The 26,796-nt window shown below is 49.1% G+C and overlaps 1 protein-coding gene across 1 annotated transcript; it reads right to left on the bottom strand.

Moving 5' to 3' along the window:
- Positions 1 to 8,665: 8,665 nt before the first annotated feature.
- Positions 8,666 to 17,146, bottom strand: LOC116940348 (stromal cell-derived factor 1-like). The gene is made up of 3 exons (XM_032950092.2): positions 16,909 to 17,146; positions 13,245 to 13,359; positions 8,666 to 11,071 (listed from the first exon to the last, which is right to left on the bottom strand). Exons 1-3 carry the CDS (start codon positions 16,970 to 16,972, stop codon positions 10,984 to 10,986), a joined length of 267 nt encoding a protein of 88 aa, XP_032805983.1. The 5' UTR covers positions 16,973 to 17,146; the 3' UTR covers positions 8,666 to 10,983.
- Positions 17,147 to 26,796: the final 9,650 nt, after the last annotated feature.

Here is a 26,796-nt window from a genome sequence, read left to right as displayed (position 1 = left end):
GAGTCTGACTTTTTGTGACGCCGTGTGACGAGGGGGGGGGTCAAAAATCGTCCAAAATCGCGTGACGTCATTTATGGACGGCCCCATATGCAATTCTCAGCCCTTTGCCAAATGGGGTCTGGAGGTTGTTTTGACCATACTTCACCACGCTGGTCATTGTGGGTTGATGAGAGGCGCAGGGGAGAGGTGGCTACGTACAGTGCGAAAGAAGTTCAACAAACATACATACGCACGACACCACCACTCACTCGCCTTCACAGATTAAGATGGCGTCACAAGGGGCGAGATGTGTGACGTCACGATGACGTCACATTGGAAGTCGAGCTCGTGCATGTGGTGTGACGTCATCGCCTCAGCGGAAAAGGCTTTCCTCTTTTCCAACACTTTTCCTTTTATCGCCGTCTTTCGGGCAACCTTTTGATCACGTTGGCTGATTTTCAATAGGGCGGAGTCCCTAAAACTGCGCACGTTATTTCTATCCGTTCATCTTCACGAGAATTACCGTGAACCCCATGTTCAGGACAGACAAAAAACAAAAAGACGCGGAGGGACAGAGGTAACGCGGCTCCTTGCCATTCAACCCGAGTTGAAACGCATTACAACAACAACACGGCGTGGCTTATCACCGGAGCCTGAAGACACAATTGTTAATCTCTTCAGCAAAGAGTTCCGCACAGGTTGTGGCGATGGCATGCGAGTGGCATTGTCCCTTTCGCATGAGACTCGGTGGACAAATTTGGCCCCGTCCGGTCCACGCGAGCGATAGAAGCGAGGATTGTGAGCCGTGACCCCCCCGGGTGTGCCAGGCAAACGCGGGGCCTGGTGCCATAACCCGGATGGCAGGAGCGGTGTTTATTCGCACGCAGAGGACATCAGCAGCTGCTTTTTTTTTATCAGGCATTGACTCCTAGTGAACCCGGCGAAGATGAGGTGGAGGAGGTGGGATGGTGGTGGTTGCTGGCTTTCAATAGGGGCCTTTGTGGAAACTGCCTTCCCTCTGCGTTGATGTCGAAACTGCAGGCGTGGTATTTCCAACTGTCTCTCAATGTGGCCTTTTGAGCGCCATTGAGTAGTATGCTTTTTAAATGTATGAAGAGTATACTGCTTTGTACGATAGCTGTTTCGTCGAAATGATGCAGACTTCAGAACAAGCCCCACGGTGTATCAAGTGCGGTCTCTAACGATTATTCAACCAGTCTCAGTCGGGCTTCTCTCCAAGCTGCAGAGAAAGGCAATTGGCCAAACTATCGACTAATTAGATACAGAATTTACATTGAGGGTGTGAGGGTTATTGACGAATGTGTTGACTTTTTTGTTAGTTTTTTTTTGCAAAATGATGAAAAAACCCCCTAAAATCCCGTCGACTTGGGAGCAGCGTGGGACGGAGGGGTCTGGGTACGGGCTGCGGTGGCTCCGTCGAATCGGTCCTGAGTTGTTGTTGATTTGTTGTTGAGAAATATTTCACCGACGCCAAACTGCCAACGAGGTGAATTTTTTTTTCAAATTTTGGCTCTTGCAAGAAGAGGCCTGAACCCAGTACAATGGCAGGGTAGGGATGCATTTCAGATGTCAACATTTATTGGAATTTATGAGGACAAAGTCAAGTATTTTTAGGATTTCTGGATCGTATCCAAATTAGTATGAAATTCACATCAATGTATTCACGCTGCTGCTGATGCCACGTGTCATCGCGAGACTTTCAGATTTTTCATTTCATTGGAAAATCGAGAGGACATTCCTCCTTGTCTATGCTGCCCGCCTTCGCCAACCTGTCCAGATCAGCGTGGTGAAGTATGGACAAATAACTTCCACAAGTGGATTGACAACAGGGCTGTGTGTATGCAAGCTATAATCATGCCACTTGAGCAGGAAGCTGGCTTGGTGGCGCTGTGAGCATTCGTAGCGAAACGCAAAGACCGTGCTGTATGATGTCTGTGTGTGTTTTGTGAGCGTGTGTGTTATTTTGCGTGGGGAGCGGTGGCGCAGTGGTTAGCATGCTGTGCTGCGAACCTGGCGACCCGAGTTCCGATTAACCGCTCACGGTCAACACCAGTCATAGCGATTATCTAAATCGGTCGTGTGGCCTCCCCTAAGTCGACTCAGTATCAAATGAGTACCTTGTGCGGTTGTGTAAACTTTGCCACTAGGAATAGAAATGAGTTCGGGCGTGGTATGTATGTCGAACTTCTTTCTAAACAAAATTGTTTCACATTCCTGTATTGTTTGCCTATGATTTATTACATTTTCATAAACCCAGCAAGTGCCAAAGTAAATAACCAGCCCTTCAAGACCTGGAAAAACCCAGGGTGTAGCGTAAGATGGATTACAATATTTAATAATGTGCAGCCATTTGCCAAATCCACTGCCACATGAAGGCCTTTCCATGTAGTTTGGTTATGGGGAGTTTTTGAACCATACTTCATCACGCTGGTCACTGTGCATTGGCCTAGAATTGGTTCACGTATCACTCACCACTGACATTAAACGTGGGTTAGAATTGTACTCCGGTCGCTGTATTCATAACGCCCGTCGCTAACCACCGCGCCACCGCTCTCCCAAAAAAGGCAATACAATTTCGAGCTGAAATACAGGATTGACTTTCCGTCACGAAACTAAACATGAGAAAAATTCGTCTGTTGTATGTATGTTGACCTTCTTTCGCGCCGTACGTAACCAACCGTGCTAATCGGAGGTGCGGTTGGAAAGGCCAACAAATTAAACACAAAAAGTAGTTCTAAAGAAATGAGTTTTCAATCTAGGTGATTTAAAAGTGCGTATCTCCAGTGGCTTCCGAATATATTGGAAGGAAGAGCATTCCAGACGGCCACAGAGGCTCATCTGAAAGCTCGCGATGCAGTGGCCGTCTTTGATGGTGAGCCAAAATCAGCTGCGAGGATGACCAAAGTTCTCCTGCTTCATGCTCCGTGACGAGCATATTTGACCACTCAGCCCAAAAGCTCACGAGCAGTAAATGTCTTGAATTGTGTAGTGGGCGGGAAGGCGATACTTTATTTTGTTTGTTATACACATCACCTTTCGTGTTGTCACTTAACTAACTGTCTAGACTCTAGACGAATGGGTTGTGTGTATTGCGCGCGTTGTTTGTGTAAGAATGTTTAAACTCGCTCCGGCTTGCGGCGGCTCTGGCGGCTAGACTCACCGCATGCGCAGCTCCTAGGGGGTGCAACCGACACGAACCCGAACCTACGACATCACACCTACGACTTGCGTGCTTTGCTACGTACGGTGCGAAATACGTTCAACATACAGTACATACATCATCCTAACCCTCACTGTTGACTCAACCCTGCCACTGATTAAAACTCTACATTAACCCTAACCCTCACACGAGCACTCAATATAATAACCTGAATGGAAATCTCACTTTGCCACTAATTACAACTCAAACCCTAACCTTTAACCTCACCTAATCCTAACTGTAATCTTCAACACCACACTACCACCAATAATAAGCCTAATACTAAACTTTATCCTTACAGAACCCTAATCACAACCTTTAATTTCACACAACCCTAGACCTAACTTTCAACCCCACCCAACCACTAATCACAAGCATAAGCTTCAACCTCACCCTCCCCCAACTCTAACACGGTGATATCCTTACCCCTAACAATACCTGTCACCCTACCCAGAACCCTAGGGCCAGTGGCGTAGCTATCAATTGTACAGGCCGTACAAACGCATAGAATACCACAGGTCTGAATTGGGCCCCAATTTATTCCTTGTACCAGGGTCCATTCCCTTCACACTACACCAGTGCCTGACCCCCAGTCCTACCCCAAGTCCCAGTCCTAACTCTAACCCAGACTCGCCGCTTTAATCCTCATCCTTGCCATGAAACGCAAACCTTGGGTTTGCCAAATTTTCCGCCGTAGACCAAACCCACGTATACGTCTCAGTAAACTGTGCAAAAAAACTGTGATAAAGTTCAGCAAAATGCCACCAGATCTCGGCACTTTTCAGTTACTTTCACCCGAACACAGGCGTCAATTTCCCAGGTTGTCTGGGCCAAACCCAGACAAGTGGTAACCCCGACATTAACGCCGACGAAATGCTAAATGTTGCAATGAATGCAGTTTAACGGGTAGGCTTTCGCGAGCAATATTATCCATACTAAAGTTTTTTTTTGTGTTAGAGCGGATAAATATAAATGTGTCGATAAACCTGCCTCTACCTGACACAGCCAATTAGTAAAGTTTGTCACGTAAACAACGTGCCAATTAATTAGTCCAACACCGGAGTGTTAGAGAGTAAACCCCCAGTACTCGAATTGTAAATGTTATAGTGGGTTTACTCTCCACCACACTGGTGTGCTGTACTAGTAACGACTTGCCATGTTTTGTTTACGTCAAAAACCTCACTGGTTGGCTGTGTCGGGTGGAGGTGGGTTTAATGACACGTTTATATTTACGCGATCTAACCAACAAAAATAACTCTAAGTATGAATGCTGTTCTTGTCTAACGATTGTGTATGGTCCAGTGCCGATACCGTCCAGTGAATATGGCTCGTGGAACTTCCATTTGCATTTTCATTCAACTTTACAGTGATATTGCAACAACAATGATGTCGACAAATAATAGAATTTCCGTTGTATTTATCCAGGAGAGTCTCAGTGAGTCTCTGCACTGTTATGCAGGAGGGTCCTGCGTTGTGACGATTGGCCAATTTCATTTTGTAGAGTGTCTTGCTTCTTGTGGTAGGCAATCAGAGGGCTTGGACAAACCCCACCACACACACGAGGAGATAACTCTCGAAGGGTAGGTGCACGGGCGCAATTTCTGTGCTGCCATCTTCATGAACACATCTCAGTGTGAGCCACCAACCCTTGTCTTCAACATGCTGGATCACACCTGTGGCCCACCGCACCCAGATTAATTAGCGACATCCAAAAATGACAGCACCCAGATAATACTGTGCACATTTTCACGGTTGCACTATGTAGCTCTCTGATGGGTTTTCGGGTTGTTACCGCATGTTGTTGTTTTTTGGAACGATGTCCGGTGTTTTGCTGCACGTGCTGGGAGCTTATTCAGGAACGGAACTAATGCAGTTCCTGAAGAAGCTCCCAGCACGTGGAACGAAACGTCGGACATCGCGCCGAACAACACGACACGGTAACAACCCTAAACCCATCGGAGCACCAAGGTGCTTTTCATCATCAAAGGTGACGTCTAACGCAAACATCAAAAATTACCTTTATTATTTTTCATACAGAAATGATACCGTGTTTACATGTATACCGCATTTCAAAGATAATGACCTTAATATAACTTACCAATACATTCATTCGGAATATGTTTATATGGCTCAGATAATACAAAAAACAGTGACGTGTTTAGAAGTATAACTGTGTCTACAATGGTGACTGTGATGTAGGCGGTAATCTACATCCGAATATGCACAGGGGATCTGCCAGAGGTTATTTTTTGTAACAGTGTAAAAACAGCTTCGGGCCATGAGCCCAGACCAGATGCTTCACTTTGTCGGTACCACCTGGGTGAGGTGGCATGACAGCAGTGGTTCCGATTCTTTTTTGCTGTGGCCAATCACAGTAAATTGCGCGATAACTATTTGAAATGAGTGCATGTGGTTATCGAGTAATTCATTCTGTATCGGCCGTAGTAATGAATCGGTGTGGCTAACGATGTGCTTGCTACCTTAGGAGGTACCGATTTCTGCTCTAGCCCATCGGCTACTTAGCTCCGAATTCAATGAAATAAAAGGCTTGCAACCGGACGTACATGCGGAACTTGTGAAAGTGTTTGCATCGCAAAATCAATGCTTTGTCAACATCGGATAAATTGCTGCGTTGCTTCCTCAGTGGCGACGAAAAATGTTTTTTTGTAATAAAAAAAATAACTGGCTCAGCCTTAAATTTTGATTTAAAGCTTTCGTGACTGCAGGGATTCATATTTTTGGTTCTTTCGTGACTTTACCGAAAGAACCAAGATTATGGCTCAGCCTTGCTCCTATTAACGTAGCTCAGTCAGGAGGCTAAAGGGACAGTTCCACCTGCGACTGTGGAGCAAACCAAACCGTGGCTCGCAAGGTCACCTTTCTGATCGCCCATCGAGGCCCTTGAGTGGTGGCACCAGATCAGTGTTCTTTACAAATTTTCAGACGGGGGTCACTTTGGCCAATAATACATCGACAGTGTGAACCCATTGGGGGGTTTTACAGCAGCACGATGATATTGGGGGGGGGGTGGTGGCGTTTTCACGTGTTGTGTATTTGTCGGGGGGCCGCACGTCAGGGGCCGCACGAAAGACCACCAGTGGCCTCAAGTGGCCCGCGGGGCCTTGTAATGAAGAACGCCGCTCCACCAGAGGGATTCACAGCCAATGCCGGTGAACGGCCGTGGATTGATACATTTTGTTGCCTTTCGAAAATTCAGTTGATGTATCTCTGCGGTACCCCACGACATGTGGAGGAGAAGGTTTGATGCCGATCTGCAATTGCCAACGCTCTCTTTAGCGGGACGTGAGACTGCCTTCAATCGCGGTCGATTTCCTCAGCAAAGATTCATTCCAAATTTGACACGTGTTGATTTTCATTACGGTTCAAGTGGCGCCTTTCTAAGCTAATTAATGAGTTTGTTTTTGCATAGCGACGCAATGGCAATGTGTCGTAGCATAGTACACCAGTATTGTAGACAACTACTTTGAGTATATATCGACACACACAAACACGAACTGACAGCGGTGATAGTCTTTGTATGGTCGTGCGGATTCAATTGCCACATTTCTCTAAACCGAGCTCGCAAACTTACAAGAACAATCGCAATGTGTAAATGTAATGATGTGTTCAAAATACTTTGGTTAACTGCACTTTATTTAGTCCGTACATTGTTGACAAAGTGTCAGCGAATCGTAGCTTAGTGTGTATCGTAGAGTATTTTAAATTTCATTTTAAAATATGAAATATATATTTTCCAATATGTATAGGTGACAAAAATATATATTTGAGGAACGTGTTAAAAGAGTGATTTGACATTATCCAGTAAACATTCCAACGTTGGGTCGACGTTGGCATGTGATTGTAACCATTCGGCCCAGCGTTTGCTCAGCGTTCCATGTTTACTCAATATCTGTTCCATTGCAAAGGCCAGGTATTTTTTTTATAATCACACCAGCAGCGGCAGCACCAGCAGAAGTTCAGTGGAATCATATTTACGAATGATGTTGTTCAGCTGCAAGTACATTCAACTATAGGGACGTTCACTCGGCATGGAGTAGATGACTGCGTCTGCGAGCAACAGTGGTGTCCGGATCGCCACACGTTGGGGCTTGCACATTTTGCCCGAAGGTCCGAAGGCAACAATGTCTTTAAATATATCTGACCATTTCTGCTGACATTTTATTTTCGCCGATGACTGCGTCGTGGCCGGTATGGGAACCGATAATGTTTTTGTCTTTCCTTCCGATATTCGGAAGCCACTGGAGCAAGGCACTTTTAAACCGTCTACATAAAAAATGTATTTCTTTAGAACTGCTTGTTGTGTTTAGTTTGTTTTCTCTCCGCCACACCACCGATTGGCACGGTTGGCTACATACGGTGCGAAAGAAGTTCAACTCGCATACGAATACACGTACGTGCCTATACAGAACATGTGAAGCGCTGGTGCAATGGTTAGCGTACTGCGATCTAAAACCGGCAAACAGAGTTCAACTCCCGGCCAAGGTTAACCTCAGTCGTGAGTGATGTCTGAACCGCTCCTTCACTAACCCGGACTGGCCAGAGTGATGATGTCTGGCCAAAAAATCTTCATAACCAACACAGCATGGTAGAGGGGGGGGGGGGGGGGGCTTAATTTATCAGTAGATTAACTGAGGTATTTACGTGATTTCATTTATTGGCAGTGGCGGAGAAGTTAGAAAAGTTTATTAAACACGAATGCTGCTTCAGCTTTGTTTGACCTCATGGAATACCCCCACCGTGATGTATGGCATATGCCTAATATGCAACCGAAAAAAAAATAACGACGTTATTGTGACTTTTACAATGACCGGAAAAGTGCATCAGCCTTCATTTTTATCGTTACTTAGACGTATCCTTCATAATCCATTTTCCCGTTGGGCTGCGCTGATATTGTAAGGGTCAAAGGTTGCAGCCCTGGAATCGCTCGCCACTGCTGGATGGGTATTTTGTGGCCTACTCCCCGAAAGCTGGTGAGACGTCTCGGCCGAGGTCGGGAGCACTCCACACTCTACCCCACCACACGTCATGGTGTGCCTATCATCGTGGACTAACGAGTATACAATTGGCACGTATATATCTCAAATGAAAGTACAGCGTTGTGGAATTCAATTAGCATAATATTATTCACCGTGATTTGGCCATTGATTGCTGCTGGGTGGACAGTAGCGGTAAGAAACTTTCCCCAACATTTCCACTGCCGCGCTGGGAGTTGGAATCGTTACGAGGGGAGCGCCGTGCAGCCTTGCTGGACGTGACGAACGCCAGCAGCTCCGCTTGGCCACCGCCGGCGTGCGCAGGTCGCGCCCCGCAGCCGTTGCAAACACAAACATCGTCGGCCTCCTCTTTTCGCCGCCTTCGTAAATCTTCATGTTTTTTTCCTTCTGACAAGAGGTCCAAGATCTGCATCCGCCCACCCCACCCAACACCCCTCTCTGGACCCCCCCACACGCCCCCCCCCCCAATGCCCTGCCCCCTGCCACACGCCAAGATGCATCTTTTACTTTCATCCCCAATGAAAACAACGAGGATGGATGGGGAAGTTGAGGCACTGCAGAGCGATCGCGGTGTCCATCTCTCAAAGCCAACCGACGGGAACCGAAGACAACGGAGCCACGTCCTGATCTCGATGAACCGCATGAACCGCCCGCGCGTTGTCCGACGCTTCGCTGCACGCGCTGGGAGACTTTTTCAGGACGCGGTGCTGACCGAACAGCACGCGGCACAGCGCGATTGGGCAGCCGCACGGCACAGTGGCGACAACCTTCGCACGCACGTCACGAGAACGTTCGGCAAGATGCGAACCTGGATGATGAAGCTGATCGGCCTCAAAATGTATTGCCCACGCTCACTACAATGCCGCTTCACTCCTCAGTGATACGCGGCTAAGCTCGCTGTAAGTGATGTTAATTTGCGCCTAACACCGCGCAGGAGAGCGACAATTATAAAGCGTAGAGGTGGTCACGTGTTGAACCCAGGTTCTCAGCAGCGCCGGCTCCGAGCGCGAAACGCTGAGTCGGCACTGTTGAGACCCTAGGTTCGAATACAGATTTCGGCTGCCCGTGTTTAAACCACGTTAGCAAGGATCATCGCGGTTACTAATAACCGCACAAACAAAAAAGCCCTATTATATTTTATCCGTGTGTTTTGTCCACTTACTTCAGCTAAATTCCACCTCTAACATTTCAAACAAATACGGGGTCTATCTGCCAAGAAACAAACATTCCACTGCAGTGGTGAGTGCGGCAAGGCGAATCACCCCGTGGGTGGAGAAGAAGCCACTGGAATGGATCGCAGGAGGAGTTCTGTGTTATCTCCTTGAACTGGACGTTCTCTTGACACGCACGGGGTGATATGCACTGCTCCCCGTGAGAGTCCCCAACAGATGCTCCCTGCCGCGGCACTGACAAGGGGAAGGAATTAGCCACTAAAACACATAAGCACACAAGACGTGAAGGCGTTGGGAGAAATGTGCGCGAGTGCGGCACGGAGTGTGCGACACAGGCGAGCGAAGCCACGGGGCAACACGCGAAGACGTTTGAGGCATCTGTCAGAATTTCATTTCAACGGCTCATGTCAGACACAGAGCTCACCTCTCGTGACAGAAATCACGCGGCAGCAACCACGCAGCGCCTTTAGGATCGGGGGATTGTGTGTAGGGGGGGGGGGTGATCGAACGAGGCAAACGCCATCAAAGGCCAGCAGTCCAGGCCGCCACGTGCTATGCGCAGCCTTTTAGCGGTGCGCAGAGGCGAGCCGAAGGACGGGAGGGACGTCGTTCAGGCAGCCTCTGCGCGCCTCCGATTTGTGCGGTTGGCTACGGACGTTTCGAAAGGCGTTCACCGTACACACGTGGGTGCTACGGGAGAAGCGATTGTGCGGTTGAGCTATTGTCGCAAAGAGCACAGCCTGAATGGCTATTGGGGGATCTTTGTCTTTGCTTGCCGTGCGGTGGAGAGGGAAAGAGTGCTCTTAGCATCGAGAGAGAGAGGGAGAAAATTGCAAATGATGATGATAATAACAATGCTATGTATTTACCTATCTACGAATGTATCACCAAGTTTCAATGCTCCGTTTTTAAGAGGGTCCTACACTGGGATGGTTGGCCATTTCCATGGACTGCTGTTTGGCTTTGTGTGGGAGGGAACTGAAGTTCTGCGAGAATAGCCCACCTTGCATATGAGAGGGATGACACTCAAAGCTCTGAAAAAGGTGGATTCACAAACCTGCTCGCTGTACTGCTACCGCCTGACCAAACTGACAGCCCAATGGGTTTGGGAGTTTCACGAATCTGTGTGATCCTCCAGCCCTTGCCTCTGACCCCGTCGGTTCACAGGCACGAGAGGGAGAATGTCTGGGAACACGGAAGAACGGGAGATGCAAGAGGACCCCGGTTTAGTGGCTGCAAGGGCAGTCGTGTAGCATGGTGGGCATCGGCCCCGGTCAAGGGGATGAAATGGGGGCCCCTTCTAAAGTATCCCGTTTCCCCCCCCTCCCCCACAGCCCCACTTTGTAACCCGGTGCCTGGGCCACACCCGGTGCAGTTGCACCACCGGCACACTCCGGAGCCACGCCACCGCGCGAGAGAGCACGCGGAAATGTTTTGGGGCAAGCCCGAGGGTAAGCGGACGCAAATGGTTGGGCAGAAGCAATCTGGGAGGTTTTGAAAGCTCAGAGAGGTGGGGGAGGAGGGGTGGGTGGGTTGGGGGGGTACTCCGATGGGTTCAGACTCAGGAGCGAGGTTCCACCTCCGCCTCTGCCCGCCCCTAGCGTCGCATCTGTTGAGTGACTTGCCGCAGCCAGCGCATCTTGGGGTTCACGCACACGCGCTCCCCCGTCTTCTTCAGCATGGCGCTGTAGGCGGTCCGTCGGTCGGTCGGTCGGGGGGAGGAGAGCAGGAGGGTGAAGTTGGTGGGGGGGGGGAACAAAACAAAGAGACAGCAGGGAGTGAGTGAACGCGACGTCGTCACACGTTGCGCACGTGCAGCGCACTGTCAATGCACTGCCGGATGAGGGTCGGCGGTGTAACTTTGCCGCACTTCACTGCCCTGGCGCCCTCGACGTACACTGCATGGGAGGCGCCGCCTGGACAACGGATGGTCGGTGCGCGTTGGTGAACGCGTGCAGCATGGACGGGGGGAGCATAGACGTAACGCACAACAGCACGTCGTTCTGTACAGGCCTACAACGTAGCCCCGCAACAGCCTATATGACACTTTGTATGCACGGTGGTCGAACATCCAAGCAATGGACATCTGTGCAAAAAGGAGCTGTATAGCTCATCGGATTCTTCCAGTATGAAGAAATGTTTAGATTCTGAATGTCCGGGGAGCTTTAGTTTTGTTTTTGTCATTTACACGTTAACAGCAGTAAATCTGCAATGAGTGACCGCTGTGTGATTGTGCTGGATTTCCACTGGCACTGGATGCCGTGGAAGCATCCAACCGGCCGACCGGGACAGAGAGAGGAGGCGGGAGGGGCTTGAGCTGCGGTGCCGTGCCACGAACTCACTGGCGGCTCGGCGTGACCCCCTGACCTATGACCTCGAGAGTAAGCGACCCGACCGTTCCTTTTGTGGCCAGGGTCAGCGTGAAACTCCACCGGGGGTTACACATTTGTTCGTGAGAGATATTTCTCCTGTCTGTCTGCTCTACAGCTTTAAGGAAGTGTGTATTTATTTAGGGGGAGAAGGGGGGGTGGAACACTTTCCTACTTAGGTTGAAAGTGAATAATAATTAAAAAAAATAACCGTTTCTGCCATGAATACAGGAGGTGTTAAGGTGTACAAACACCAAATAGACACCTATTACAAGGCATCGAGTCTGCATTAACTACACAGATTTGTGGTAAAACATGCCAACAAATATGCTTTGGTCGTGTAAGCATTGTCCTTGAAACTGATTGGCCTGCACCAGAGACAGCCTCTTTTGTGGCTTTGTCTCACCCTCACCAGTGCTAGATCAAAGGCTACCTGAAGGCAAACAGTACAGGGGCAATACAAACACCAAATAAGTAATAGCTCTGGTTAAATAGTTACATCTAATATCTTGATACTGGCAAAAGAGGCACGTGCATAAGGTTGCAAGTGTTTATGCATTAGCGGTGCCCGTCTGTCGGTCTGTAATGGAGTGGCACTATAGCTCATAAACAGAATACAATGTGAATGGAACCATGATGAACCTGCAATGCAGAAATTGGCTGAATTGATCAAAGGATCGTCGAAATATGTACAGACACGAACTAGAGAAAAAAAACACGATTACTTGCAAATATGTCAATGGTTTTGCTCTCATAGCTGCACATCAGCTGTTAAGGGAATACCTCCAAAGGCTCCTCACAGAATCCACGCACATACATGGCTTTTCCTGAATTTATTTAAATGTGAAAACACGTAGGACTATTGAGAATGTCAAGAGTTGAACACTGTTAACTCTACAAACGTGCACACATTGGATTTCCATTCGGAGTTGAGAGACAATACAATATACTCAAATTAAAGTTTTCCTGTAATGAACACGTAGGGTTTCGCGACCAATATTCATGGTACACGTATTGTTTTTTTTTGCATTAGATCGCGTAAATGTAAATGCGTGATACAACCTACCTCCACCCGACACAGCCAATCAGCAAGATTGCGTGACAATCAGTTACCACTTAAGCACGGCGATAGTGGGTTTGTCTCTCTCTCTCTCACGACATTACCCCGGAGAACCCAGAGTTGCCCATCAACTGCGACGTGTCGCCTCGTTTGCATCAAACCGGCCCAGTCGTCACTTCACGAGTGTACATGTGAAGGCACGAGGCACAGGCCCTGCGGCTCCGGCCATGCAACCCGAATGACGGACCACGCAGCACAACGACTGCGGCCTGCGCTCCTGCGATGGCGGAGGGACAGCAAAGACTACGCGAGATCTCTCGTGAGGCCCTCTTGTTCGTGACCAGCAGACCTCGACGCTGGCGTTTAACAACGTGTAGCTGCTGCTGCTGCCATCATGTGCACGCATAGAAGAGGATAGTCGTCGCTTACATGACTTGGATGGGGCAGTTGACCTGCTTGAAGATGTCAAGCTTCTTGATGGTGCTGGGCTGCACGTTGCGCGAGTGGCGACACGGGCAGCGTGACTGCATGGCGATGGTGATTCCTGCAGGAGAGAGAGAGAGTGGTGCATGCAGGGAGGAGAAACGGTCAGATAAACTAGACAGGATCGTGGTTAGAATCCCACGATTACTATTCCTACGAGATACAAACATTAGTCCCTGGGCTCATAATGATCGAGTGTCCTCATTCCAAGCTAAGAACGAGGGTACACGTGGACTACAGAACGTACGCAAGTCGGACACACATTGTGACCGTGAAGAAAAGTAAGCGGGCCTGGGCAGGACGCGTCGCTGGACGGGACGATGACCGAGTGACCGAGACGATCGGCCGAGTGACAGAGCGAGGCGAGAACACACGCAAGGGAATATTAAACTACAAACTTTTTGTTATTTTACTAGGTAAGGCACCACGGAGCTATATAACTCTTTTCAGAAGCGACCTGGCCACAAATGATGGCTCAACGAAGTGGCTTATCGTGTGGAAATTTAAAGGAGCCAAATGCTCTAGACACATCATTCTAGAAGCGGAGGACACGGAGAAAAATCCACGCAACCGCGGGCAGAGAGACACACACACTCCAACTATAAAGGTGTCAGGGTTGGGATCGAACCCACGACCTCCTGTATACCAGCAAAGTAGCTAACATCTCGCCCCCGTGGCGATTTTTTTACGTGTGTATATATGTTATTTTGCCCCTTATGTAGCCAACCGTGCTAATCGGAGGGAAATGTCTACCATGGACGAGATGAAGCGATTTAGTCCGCTCACGTGTAGGAGCTCGATTGATCGTAAAGTCACAGAACCTGACGGCAATAGGAGGCCTTCATCCAGCAGTGGATCAACCATGGCCGATTAAGCTTTTACATTGTTTCAAGTTGGTTCTGTATTGTTATCTATTTTTGTCCAGAAAGAAAGGAAAAAACGGTTCAGAGTAGATTAAGGGTCAGGGTTTTGTTTGTAAACGTAGCGATTGCGGACCACCGAAATCATCCAGATGCTACCACACATCCCTGTCTGAGAGCGCGATCTCTGGTATTTACCCATGGATCGTGATATTCTTTCGTACGGCTGATGATGTAGATGCAAAGCGACAACTACAATTTCACATTCAGGTGGTCGAGCCAAACGACCGCGTCAGGGGCAATAGCGGAGTGTACTATCGCTCTGATGATGTCTCCTTCGTATTTGTGTATCGGGGCATTGTGTCGTTATACGTTGTACCGTCTGTTCTGGACGACCACAGTCGCACACTGCTGGAGAGTTTTTAATTTTCCATTTATGCATCAGCTATCCGCATCTGCCACGGTTTGTGCAGTGGATGCGGCTTAGGGTGGACCATGAGCTTCGTGGATGGATCGTGATGCTGCACACAGACTGACCTGTCTGACCCCACAGCTAGAACCATGTCTCTAAACAGAACGAGAGTCTGCTGACTTGGACCGAGTACTCCCTCTTCAACGTAGCGTTCATCACCGTTGTCGTCGTCATTATCGACATCAACAATTCCTCCTCTTTATCATCAATATATTTATCCTGCTGCTCATTATATAAATCTCTAATCATTCCTCCTCCTCCAACACCACCACCATCACAGCCGTGACTCACCTCACATGCAGATGCACAGCTAACGGCACCACAGCAGCCTCCTGAGAAAGATCCAATTGTCTTAGAGGGCTCTCAAGTGATTTTAAACTTAACTCTTCCACTTAGAGACATATAGGTAGGATGTCTTCGCCGCTGTGAGCTGAGAATTTGCAATCTTGACCCCGACTTCGCACTCAGAGTCTCTTGTCTGAGCTCAAATTAAAACCGGGCTAAATGTTGATGGGTCGGTCAACTATCAACCTTAATCTATACTCGTGCGGGATCTCACTGATACCATTGTCTTTTGCGGTGGGGGGGGGGGGGGTAAGTACAGTACCAGGAGCTCCATCTATAGATACCCCACTGATTGCTAATGCCCCACTCACTTTATTTTCAAAGTGCGATTGAATCTTGTGAAAGCGATGGCCCCATATTTTAAAGAGGACCAGAAAATGAAGGTGGTGCCATGGGTGTAGATTCACTGTGACAAAAAATGAAGGTGGTACCATGGGTGTAGATTCACTGTGACAAAAGACAAAGATTCCCCGCACAGCCTCAACAGACTGTTGGGGCAAGTGCTGTTAACGAGCACCTATGAAAGCGTGCACGGCACACGAGAGAGTGGGTGGTCGGCACCACGTCAGACCGGCTTTATCTCCTCCGTGGCGATGTTTACACACTGCACCAAGTATTCATTTTAGGCTGAGTCAGCCTAGGGGAGGTCCAGGACCGGTTCAAATCATCGTCACTGGTGTTTCTGGCCGTGAGCGTGAATCGAAGTCGGGTCTCCGAGTTCATAGCGCAGCACGCTAACAGCTACGCTACCGCTCCCCACGCGCACACACACACACCGCGTCTATTCCAAGGACAATAGACATGAGCGTGCGCCACAACAACGGGAAGAAATAAACACGATTTACAAACGGTATCGCAAAAGCTGTGCCCCGGGTTCGATTGCAGATGCAATAACTGTGAGAACGGAGGCGAGTGTGGTTGTGACTACACGAGGCCCTGCTTAACAGTCGTCAATCGTAATCTAAGAGCGTAGAATCTGTCCTACTTATTCTGGTTTGGTGGTTGTAATCGGATCACCCTGCGTACCGATTAAATCCACACCACACCAAGGGCGGCAGTCGAACCTTCACCAACAACACCACAAAGCTAGGAATACACAAACCAGTGCCGATAGACTAAGCACATCATCACGAGCATTAGCGTCATCATTTGTTGTATTAGTTAACCAGTTGCGAACTCAATGAGACAGAGACTATTTCTCAAAGGGGACTCGGGTTACAGAGGCAGACACGCAGAGCAGTAGCGTCGATGTCGAGTGTGCAGGCGGTGCAACTGCGCGGGACACACGGACTGGAGGGACCAGGCATCTTACTAAGACGGTTGGACAGAGGGCCCCCATGTCATGTCTTGCACCAGGGCCCATGCCATACACCTGCGATTATCACGGTTAGCTACGTACGATGCGAAAGACGTTCAACATTCGTACATTCATACAAACAAAATATGGCAATGAAATATAGGCATTGTCAAAAACAATAAAGTGCACACATCAAATGTAGACATCACGAATGTTTTTTTTAAAGTATGACAAATAATCCATGTAATTATTTACAAAATACAAACATAGCAAAATCAGTGAGTCCTGGGAGGAACAGAGATAAATGATTGCATTCTAATTTTACAACAATCCGGTTTATAACAGGAAACTGTTTGGATTCGATTTTTAATTATTCAAATACTTTTATCAATTCACCTCTGGATGAATGCCTCCCTTATGCTATACATGTATCACGTGTGCCATGTAACACATGTCTCACATGTCACATGTATCAAATGTCACATGCTCCTTGATGCTGACCGTGGCCAGAAATCGAACTCGGGTAGCCAGGTTCACAGTGCAGTGCGCTAAACGTCTGCACCACCGCTCCGAACAGAAGACTTTGTAACATTATAACATGAATAAATTATGAAATGCTCGAGTCTGTATGGGTACCTTGGGAAAGGTCAAATGCTGCCAGGCAGCAGACAAGGAAGCCGATGAAAAGTAGCGCTCTCATCTTGCTTCCAAATCCTCGGGCAGCACGGACTTAGCTCAGGTGAAAAGCGGTGGTGGCGGTTGTGGTCTGCAGGAGAGGGCGCTTCGAATCACGGTCGCGCGGTGTCTCCTGTGTGAAGAACGCTGTCTCCTTGCTGGCTTTTATAACCAAACGGTTGTTTGCGGAAATGTCCACTTCACTGGCAGGAGAGACGGGAGGTAGTAAATTATTTGCCTGACGTTCAAACGCCTCGGCTGTTTCTAGTCCACCCCCCATCCATCCCCCCACCCCAGACCACCTCCCACTGCCCCCTCACCTCACCCCCACGCTGAGACAGATTTAACTTCCCACCCCCTGGGGTTCAGCAATCCCAGCGGGATGGCTGATACAGCCAAAGTAACTGGCACTGGGACTCGTACATCTAAGCCAACATAATAAAGCCCAGAAGTTTGGTTCCAACTTCAAACATGAGAACGGAGGAATAACACTCAGAATTTTTAATCAAATTAATCAATTTATTTATTGCGTGTGAATATTTTATCGTGCGCACTTATGTGCAATTGAAAACAGGTTCACAAACTAAGCACTGGCAAATTGCACATGGTTTGCGTGCGCCCGTGACCAAACCAGCCGGAACGAGCCTGATCTTGTCAGACCTCAAAGGCTAAGCAGGGGGCGAGCCTGGATATTGTTCGGATGGGCAACAACCGCGCGTGTCCGGTTGTCACAGGTGTAGCCACCTGTGCGTCACAGTGTGTGTCACAGGGTGTTTGTAGTGTGATAGTGGGGAGCGATAGTGTAGCGGTTAGCGCGCTGCTCTATGCACCTGGCGACTCGGGTTCGATTCCCGCTCACGGCCAACACCAGTGATGATTATCTGAACCGGTCCCGGGCCTCCCCTAGGTCGACTCAACTTCAAATGAGTACCTGGTGCGGTGTGTAAACATTGCCACTAGGGAGACAAAGACGGTCGGGCGTGGTGCTGGCCACCCACCCCCTCGCTAACAGCACTTGCCCCTACAGTCTGTTAAGGCTATACGGGGGATTTGTCTTTGTAGTGTGATAGGCTCGACCCTCCACGAGTCCGCTCGCCATCGAAACACCGCGCGTGTCGCGTGTGGAGCAACTTGCCACACTCGGACTCGTCAGCGGTACCAGGGTGTGCGTGAGGAACGGTCTCCAGCCCAGACACCGATAACCACTTGCCCGTTGCCGAACCCCCGCCGTTCGTCTTGCCGGCTTCGAGCTGCCCGCACCTCCAATTAGCGCGGTTCGCTACGTACGGCGTGAAAGAAGTTCCACATACGTACTGCCACGCCACCATTGTGAAAGACCCAACGCAGAAGATCCCTGGGTTTGACCTTCCACGAAGCGCATGGTCCACCCTCATCCGCATACCCACAAACCGTGGCAGATGCGGATACCTGATACACAAAGAGAAAACAAAAACTCTCCCGTGCGCGACTGTGGTCATCCGGAACAGACCGTGTAGCGTATAACGACGCAATATCCGATCCACAAATAATAAGAAGGGGACAACACGGCGATGCACAACTCCGCTGTTCCTGACGCGGTTATCACCTCCACGTGAGATTGTCGTTGTTGTTGCTCGGCGTCTACATCAGAACCGTGCGCCAGGGTCCGTGTGGGGCCAACGCCCCCTCTACACCTGGGACCAGGGTTGTGATCACAGCAGACCGTGTCATGGCCACCAATGATAGCTCAACCAAGTGGCTTAGCATGTGGACATTGATGGTAGGCCTCGGCAAGGTAAGGTAATTTACCCTTTTTACCGGGTAAAAGGGTAAAGGTAAAGGGTCAAGGTGCTGACATGCCAAGGGGTAAGGTAAAGGGTAGGGTAAAGGTAGCGCAAAGTATTACCCGGTAAATACGGTGCCTTGTTTACCGCTAAAAGCTCTGTGGCGCAGTCCGTGGCCTCCATTTAATAAGTAATATTTTAAAAAAAACTTTTTTAAAAGCACGCTGTTACGAAATGTACTAGTAATGGCAGAACTCCACGACTCCAAGAGGTGGCCCCGAAGTTTGCCACAACGTCAGGGGCCGTGGCCAATTACAGCCATCGTCAGTTAACAGTGGACAATTAGACCCAAGCCGAAACATAACATATACAAAAGAATGTTTAAAAATATTTTTTTAATGATAGAATATAGTTTTGTCATCAGTATGACATAAGTATACCAAGTGTGCAGTCGATACCACCTTGGGAAGTGGGTTAAAAATGAGTTACAAGATTGAGGATACAACAACGACAACAGAGTGAGTTTAAAGAAAGCGTGTAAAATTAGAATCATCGAGAGTATTCTACATGAATAAAGCGCTCTACCTAGCATTTACCTGTTATAAACCTTTTTCACGTGTAGTATCCTAGTAATTACCCTGTAATCGGGTAACCTTTTACCTTAACTGCTGAAGGGTAAAAGGCATGGTAGAGTGATTGTATTGTGGTAAGGTAAAAGGTAGGGTAAAGGTAGGCTCGTTGTTTTTACCTTTTACCTTACCTTGCCGAGGCCTAATTGATGGCAGTTAAATACTTTAAACGCGGGATGTTGATTCTAAATGTGGAGGGGAAAAAACGGATGGCCGGGAGAAAAATCCACGCGACCACGGGGAGAAAATGCAAACTCCAACTATAGAGAGCAGGCGTCAGGGTCGGGATCGAACCCACGACCTGCTGCATACCAGGCGAGGTAGTTGACATCTCGCCACCGGATGATGACCGCTTGTCGCCGTACGTTGTCCAAACAGTGGCGCCTGCCCGGGTACGACGGTGGGCCCTAGTCCCTCCCTCCGCGCTGCTGATGGAGCGGCTGTCGCCTGGCTCGGCAACACGAGCACACGGTACTCATGACGGTCACAATCACATGCGGCTTTAGGACTGTGCTACGTTATGGGCAGGTAGAGGGCAGTCCAACAAAGTCCATTATTGTACTGTGCTTCTATGCTCCTACGTTTATGCTTCTTGCCGTCACCAAACCGTATTGACCAACGTGGGGAAGTATGGTCAAATAAAGCAGCACGTGACCTGCACGGTGTGGGGAAGCCCTCATCCAGGAGTGGACGTACATACAGGCCTGTGCATGTTTGTAAGCACGTACGTATGAGGCATGTACTCCAGCAATTAGCACGAGGCAACATTGGCCCAGTTGGCCGTGTTGTTAATCGCGTCGTTTAACACATTGTACACGCGCCTTGCACACGCAACGACGAGAGCAACCCCGTTCGCCACTTGCAAGGAACATTCATGGAGCGTGACGCTCAGATATCGATGAGCATTTTTGTACACGGACGGGTGCACGGTGAATGGCGGATGGGATTGGTGAAATTTCACGTCGCCTCTTTCGGTTGATATCGAGAATTTACCCCCTGCTCTACCCCCCCCCACGCCCCTCTCACACCTTCCACGTCCCTGCACGCAGCACGTCTTGTATAGCTGGTGGTGATTTTTTGTTTATAGGTAACCGTGGCGATCAACCCTCTCGCGAGGTGCTCTTCCAAACGGCTGGATACGATCTTGAAAATCCGGTCCCTGGCACCCAACCAGTTCTCGAGTCCTCGGTTCGAGATGCAGCGTGGGATATAATATCGATCGCAGGCCCCAGTCACATCCCAGGGCGTCTCGATATTCTTTCCAAATGGACGTCATCCAAGTCTCCTGTTAGAAACCGGGGTGAGACATTTTTTTCTGAATCCTCACAGAACGGCGCTTGCCTGTTGCAGAACGGCCCGCAGAAGCAGACATGACAGAACAGCTTTCTGAGATATGTTTTGGTGGCCTTTCCCCCACACATTAGCAGGGGGGGGGGGGGTGGTTGGGAGGTAAGTTTTAACACACCGGACTACAGATAAATGCTCAATGCATAGCGGTCAATTTATTAATGGAGATAAATCGAATTAAAATTTACTTAACGTTACGTTTGTTTTTTGTGCAGTCATTCGTGTCCGGGCCGAGTCCATCAGCTCACCACAGCAGAGCATCCAGCGTTACCAGAGGCGGCTGAAACTCAAGGTCGTAACCAGAATTATGTTTCTGACTTCTGAGTCACTCCGCCACCGACTCTCGCAAACATTTGGACAAGTTGCCCATCTGTCGTTCATTTGAGCTGTGTTGAGATAATTTCCCAATAACCGTTCGACCTTCTTGGAATGCGTAAGATAAGCATAATTCAGTACAATACCAGCAATCTCTGCATAACTTAAGGATTTGTTCATATTTATTGATGGGAAACATTCTGAATGTAGCCATCCTCTCAAAGGAGCAATGATGAAGTGTAAAGACATATTTACATATCATTTTTATCTGGAGGGACTGATGTATAATGGCGATCTATCTTCTGCTGATTGATATTGCTACTTATATTATTCTCCGCAATGGGACAAATATTTAATGCGTGCGTAACTTCGGGGAGGTTCTCGCGATGCACAGGGGCCTCGGACTGACGATTGTTCTGTTGGAAGCAGCAGCAGCAGCACAGCAATAATAATAATAACTCTAGCAGCAGCAGCAGCAGCACAACAACAATAATAACTCTAGCGGGTCCCGCGCGCTCGCATGGCCCCAGTCCAACTTCACGGCATCAAAACAAGGCAGAGTCGCCGACTGCAGAGGGTCTGCCGTTACTCACTCCTTCCCGCGAATCTCAAAATCTGCACAGCCATACACATTTCTCTCGGTTTACGGGAAAGAGGGTTTCTTTATTTATTTCAGATATTTATTTAACAAAACACTTCCAACCCTCTCCAGACTTTGTGAGATTCATCCCTTTGCCAAAGTTCCCGGTGTCAACCGACGGGCACGAAAACCCACAACGCTCGCGATCGCGGAAACACAGCCCCGTGCTCGTGTCGGCTTGATTTTTAAACGTCGAACACGGTCGCAAGCCCCTTGTCAAACCACTGCTGGATTGAAGCCCCCGCCCACCTCCCCTCTCTCCCACAGTATGCCAGTCATGGGAGTTGTTTTTCTTGCTGTTTAACTCAAGATTTTAAACTCATTTCTTTAGCATTGCTTTTGGTGTGTAGTTTAGTTGTCCTGCTACCGCACCTCCGATTATTTATCACGGTTGGCAACGTACGGTGTGACAGAAGTTCAACGTACATACATCTTCTTCAGAAAAAAATATAGAAAGCAATGCAGAACCAAGTTTAAAACAATGCAAAAGCTTCATCGTCCATGGTTAATCCACTGCTGGATGAAGGCCTCCCAAACCTGTCAGGTTCTGTGACTTAACGCTCCATCGAGCGCCTGCACACGAACGGACTCAATCGCTCCATCACCGCCACGGTGAACATTCCCCTCCGATGAGCACGGTTGGCTGCGTAGGGTGCGAAAGAAGTTCGACATACATAATACGTGACATTTGTTTTTAAAGTGTGGGAGGGGGGGGGGGCATACAAAACTCACGGTGGGGGGGGGGGCATAGTGGATGGCAAACAGAATCCTCGACAATAACTCTTTACAAGGGGGGGCTGAGCACGAGGGTGAGGGTGGGGGGCGCTCAGCCCACCCCAGCCCCCACCCAAACCGCCCCGCTGAAGCTAAACGACTGTTGACCATACTTCACCACACTGGTCAATGCGGAGTGTGTTCGGATGTCATTGCCGTGGCAGCAGCGCACTGGCGACTGGGTGCGATGTGTGTGTGTGATGTGTGTGATGTGTGTGTGTGATGTGTGTGTGTGATGTGTGTGTGTGATGTGTGTGTGTGATGTGTGTGTGTGATGTGTGTGATGTGTGTGTGTGATGTGTGTGTGATGTGTGTGTGATGTGTGTGATGTGTGTGATGTGTGTGTGTGATGTGTGTGATGTGTGTGATGCGTGTGTGTGTGATGTGTGTGTGTGATGTGTGTGATGTGTGTGTGTGATGTGTGTGATGTGTGTGTGATGTGTGTGTGTGTGATGTGTGTGTGTGATGTGTGTGATGTGTGTGATGTGTGTGTGTGATGTATGTGTGATGTGTGTGTGTGATGTGTGTGTGATGTGTGTGTGTGTGATGTGTGTGTGTGATGTGTGTGTGTGATGTGTGTGTGTGATGTGTGTGTGATGTGTGTGTGATGTGTGTGTGTGTGTGATGTGTGTGATGTGTGTGTGTGTGATGTGTGTGATGTGTGTGTGTGATGTGTGTGTGATGTGTGTGTGATGTGTGTGTGTGATGTGTGTGTGATGTGTGTGTGTGTGATGTGTGTGTGTGATGTGTGTGCGATGTGTGTGTGTGATGTGTGTGTGTGATGTGTGTGTGTGATGTGTGTGTGATGTGTGTGTGATGTGTGTGATGTGTGTGTGATGTGTGTGATGTGTGTGTGTGTGATGTGTGTGTGTGATGTGTGTGTGTGTGATGTGTGTGTGTGTGATGTGTGTGCGATGTGTGTGTGTGTGTGATGTGTGTGTGATGTGTGTGATGTGTGTGTGTGATGTGTGTGTGTGATGTGTGTGTGTGTGTGATGTATGTGTGATGTGTGTGTGATGTGTGTGCGATGTGTGTGTGTGTGATGTGTGTGTGTGATGTGATGTGTGATGTGTGTGTGTGATGTGTGTGATGTGTGTGTGTGAGTGTGATGTGATATGTGTGTGTGTGATGTGTGTGTGTGTGCGATGTGTGTGATGTGTGTGTGATGTGCGTGTGTGTGATGTGTGTGTGATGTGTGTGTGATGTGTGTGCGATGTGTGTGTGATGTGTGCGTGTGTGTGATGTGTGTGTGCGATGTGTGTGATGTGTGTGATGTGTGTGTGTGATGTGTGTGATGTGTGTGTGTGATGTGTGCGTGTGTGTGATGTGTGTGTGTGATGTGTGTGCGATGTGTGTGATGTGTGTGTGATGTGTGTGTGTGTGATTTGTGTGTGTGATGTGTGTGATGTGTGTGTGTGCGATGTGTGATGTGTGTGTGTGCGATGTGTGATGTGTGTGTGTGATGTGTGTGTGCGATGTGCGTGTGTGTGATGTGTGTGTGTGTGCGATGTGTGATGGGTGTGCGATATGTGTGTGCGATGTGTGTGTGCGATGTGCGTGTGTGTACGATGTGTGTGTGATATGTGTGTGTGTGATGTGTGTGTGTGTGATGTGTGTGTGTGCGATGTGCGTGTGTGTGCGATGTGCGTGTGTGTGCGATGTGTGTGTGTGCGATGTGAGTGTGTGTGATGTGTGTGTGTGATGTGTGTGTGCGATGTGCGTGTGTGTGCGATGTGTGTGTGTGTGATGTGTGTGCGTGCGATGTGTGTGTGTACGATGTGTGTGTGATGTGTGTCTGTGTGTGTCATGTGTGTGTGTGCGATGTGTGTGTGTGTGATGTGTGTGTGCGATGTGTGTGCGATGTGCGTGTGTGTGATGTGTGTGTGTGTGTGCGATGTGTGATGGGTGTGCGATATGTGTGTGCGATGTGTGTGTGCGATGTGCGTGTGTGTACGATGTGTGTGTGATATGTGTGTGTGTGTGATGTGTGTGTGTGATGTGTGTGTGTGCGATGTGCGTGTGTGTGCGTGTGTGTGCGATGTGTGTGTGTGCGATGTGTGTGTGTGTGATGTGTGTGTGATGTGTGTGTGTGATGTGTGTGTGATGTGTGTGTGATGTGTGTGTGTGATGTGTGTGATGTGTGTGTGTGTGATGTGTGTGATGTGTGTGTGTGTGATGTGTGTGTGTGTGATGTGTGTGTGTGATGTGTGTGTGTGATGTGTGTGTGTGTGATGTGTGTGCGATGTGTGTGTGTGTGATGTGTGTGTGATGTGTGTGATGTGTGTGTGTGATGTGTGTGTGTGATGTGTGTGTGTGTGATGTATGTGTGATGTGTGTGTGTGATGTGTGTGTGTGTGCGATGTGTGTGTGTGATGTGTGTGTGTGATGTGATGTGTGATGTGTGTGTGTGTGATGTGTGTGATGTGTGTGTGTGAGTGTGATGCGTGATGAGATGTGTGTGTGATGTGTGTGTGTGTGATGTGTGTGTGTGTGCGATGTGTGTGATGTGTGTGTGATGTGCTTGTGTGTGATGTGTGTGTGATGTATGTGTGATGTGTGTGCGATGTGTGTGTGATGTGTGCGTGTGTGTGATGTGTGTGTGTGTGCGATGTGTGTGATGTGTGTGTGTGATGTGTGTGATGTGTGTGTGTGATGTGTGCGTGTGTGTGATGTGTGTGTGATGTGTGTGCGATGTGTGTGATGTGTGTGTGTGATTTGTGTGTGTGATGTGTGTGATGTGTGTGTGTGCGATGTGTGATGTGTGTGTGTGCGATGTGTGATGTGTGTGTGTGATGTGTGTGTGCGATGTGCGTGTGTGTGATGTGTGTGTGCGATGTGTGATGGGTGTGCGATATGTGTGTGCGATGTGTGTGTGCGATGTGCGTGTGTGTACGATGTGTGTGTGACATGTGTGTGTGTGTGTGATGTGTGTGTGTGATGTGTGTGTGTGCGATGTGCGTGTGTGTGCGATGTGCGTGTGTGTGCGATGTGTGTGTGTGTGTGCGATGTGTGTGTGTGTGCGATGTGCGTGTGCGTGCGATGTGTGTGTGTGTACGATGTGTGTGTGATGTGTGTGTGTGCGATGTGTGTGTGTGTGTGATGTGTGTGTGCGATGTGTGTGTGATGTGTGTGTGATGTGTATGTGCGATGTGTGTGTGTGCGATGTGTGTGTGTGATGTGTGTGCGTGCGATGTGTGTGTGTGCGATGTGTGTGTGTGATGTGTGTCTGTGTGTGATGTGTGTGTGCGATGTGTGTGTGTGTGATGTGTGTGTGTGGTGTGTGTGTGCGATGTGTGTGTGTGTGTGCGATGCGTGTGTGTGTGCGATGTGTGCGTGTGTGCGATGTGTGTGTGTGATGTGTGTCTGTGTGTGATGTGTGTGTGTGCGATATGTGTGTGTGATGTGTGTGTGTGTGATGTGTGTGTGCGATGTGTGTATGTGTGCGATGCGTGTGTGTGTGCGATGTGTGTGTGCGATGTGTGTGTGATGTGTGTGTGTGCGATGTGTGTGTGTGTGCGATGCGTGTGTGCGATGTGCGTGTGTGCGATGTGTGGTGTCATGTGTGTGTGTGTGCGCGTGTAAGTGAAAGATGGGAGGGGAGAAGTCGTGGAGCGGTGAGCGCTATGCTGCGCTATGAATCCAGCTCACGGGTAACACCAGTGACTATTATCTGAACCGGTCCTCGGCCTCCCCTAGGTCGACTCAGCCTCAAATGAGTACCTGGTGTGGTGTAAACATCGCCACTAGGGAGACAAAGGCGGCCTTCATAGGTGCTCGCTAACCGCCCTTGCCCCAACAGGCTATACGAGGGATATTTGTCTTGTGCGTGAAATAACTGTGGCTGTGAGTGCAAGGCATCGCCTCCCTCGTCCACACAAACCAGGGTGAGGGTGCGAGTCGCACTCTGGGATCAGAAGAACGCTGCCTGCGTAGTTCGGCATCGACAGCAATACATCATCGGCCGGAAATGGACGATAAACACCCAAAGACAAATATCTCCCGGAGAGCCTTTACAGACTGCTAGCGAGCGGCTGTGAAGGCCGGAACGACATCCGGGGAGGGTGGCCAGCCACACGCGCGGCCGCCTTTGTCTCCCCAGTGGCAATGTCTACACACCGCTACACCAGGTGCTTCTTTGCGACTGAATCGACTTAGGGGAAACCCGGGAACGATTCAGGTAATCGTCACTGGTGTTGGCCGCGATCGGAAACTGAACTCGGGTCGCCAGATTCATAGCGCAGCGCTAACCACTGCGCCACCGCTCCCCACGGACCGAACACACACTCACAAAACGCACACAGAACACACACACCTTGGCTCCCAAAGTCCAAAATGCTACACATTCCCACCACCACAGCGAAATGTAAAATGAAACCACACA

The sequence above is a fragment of the Petromyzon marinus genome, chromosome 8 (genome assembly GCF_048934315.1).
Source record: "Petromyzon marinus isolate PM22_M1 ecotype Great Lakes invasive population chromosome 8, UKy_Petmar_22M1.pri1.0, whole genome shotgun sequence".
Taxonomy (NCBI): domain Eukaryota; kingdom Metazoa; phylum Chordata; class Hyperoartia; order Petromyzontiformes; family Petromyzontidae; genus Petromyzon; species Petromyzon marinus.
The sequence above is the reverse complement of the archived record's forward strand: the minus strand, read 5'-3'. Positions and strand labels throughout refer to the sequence as shown.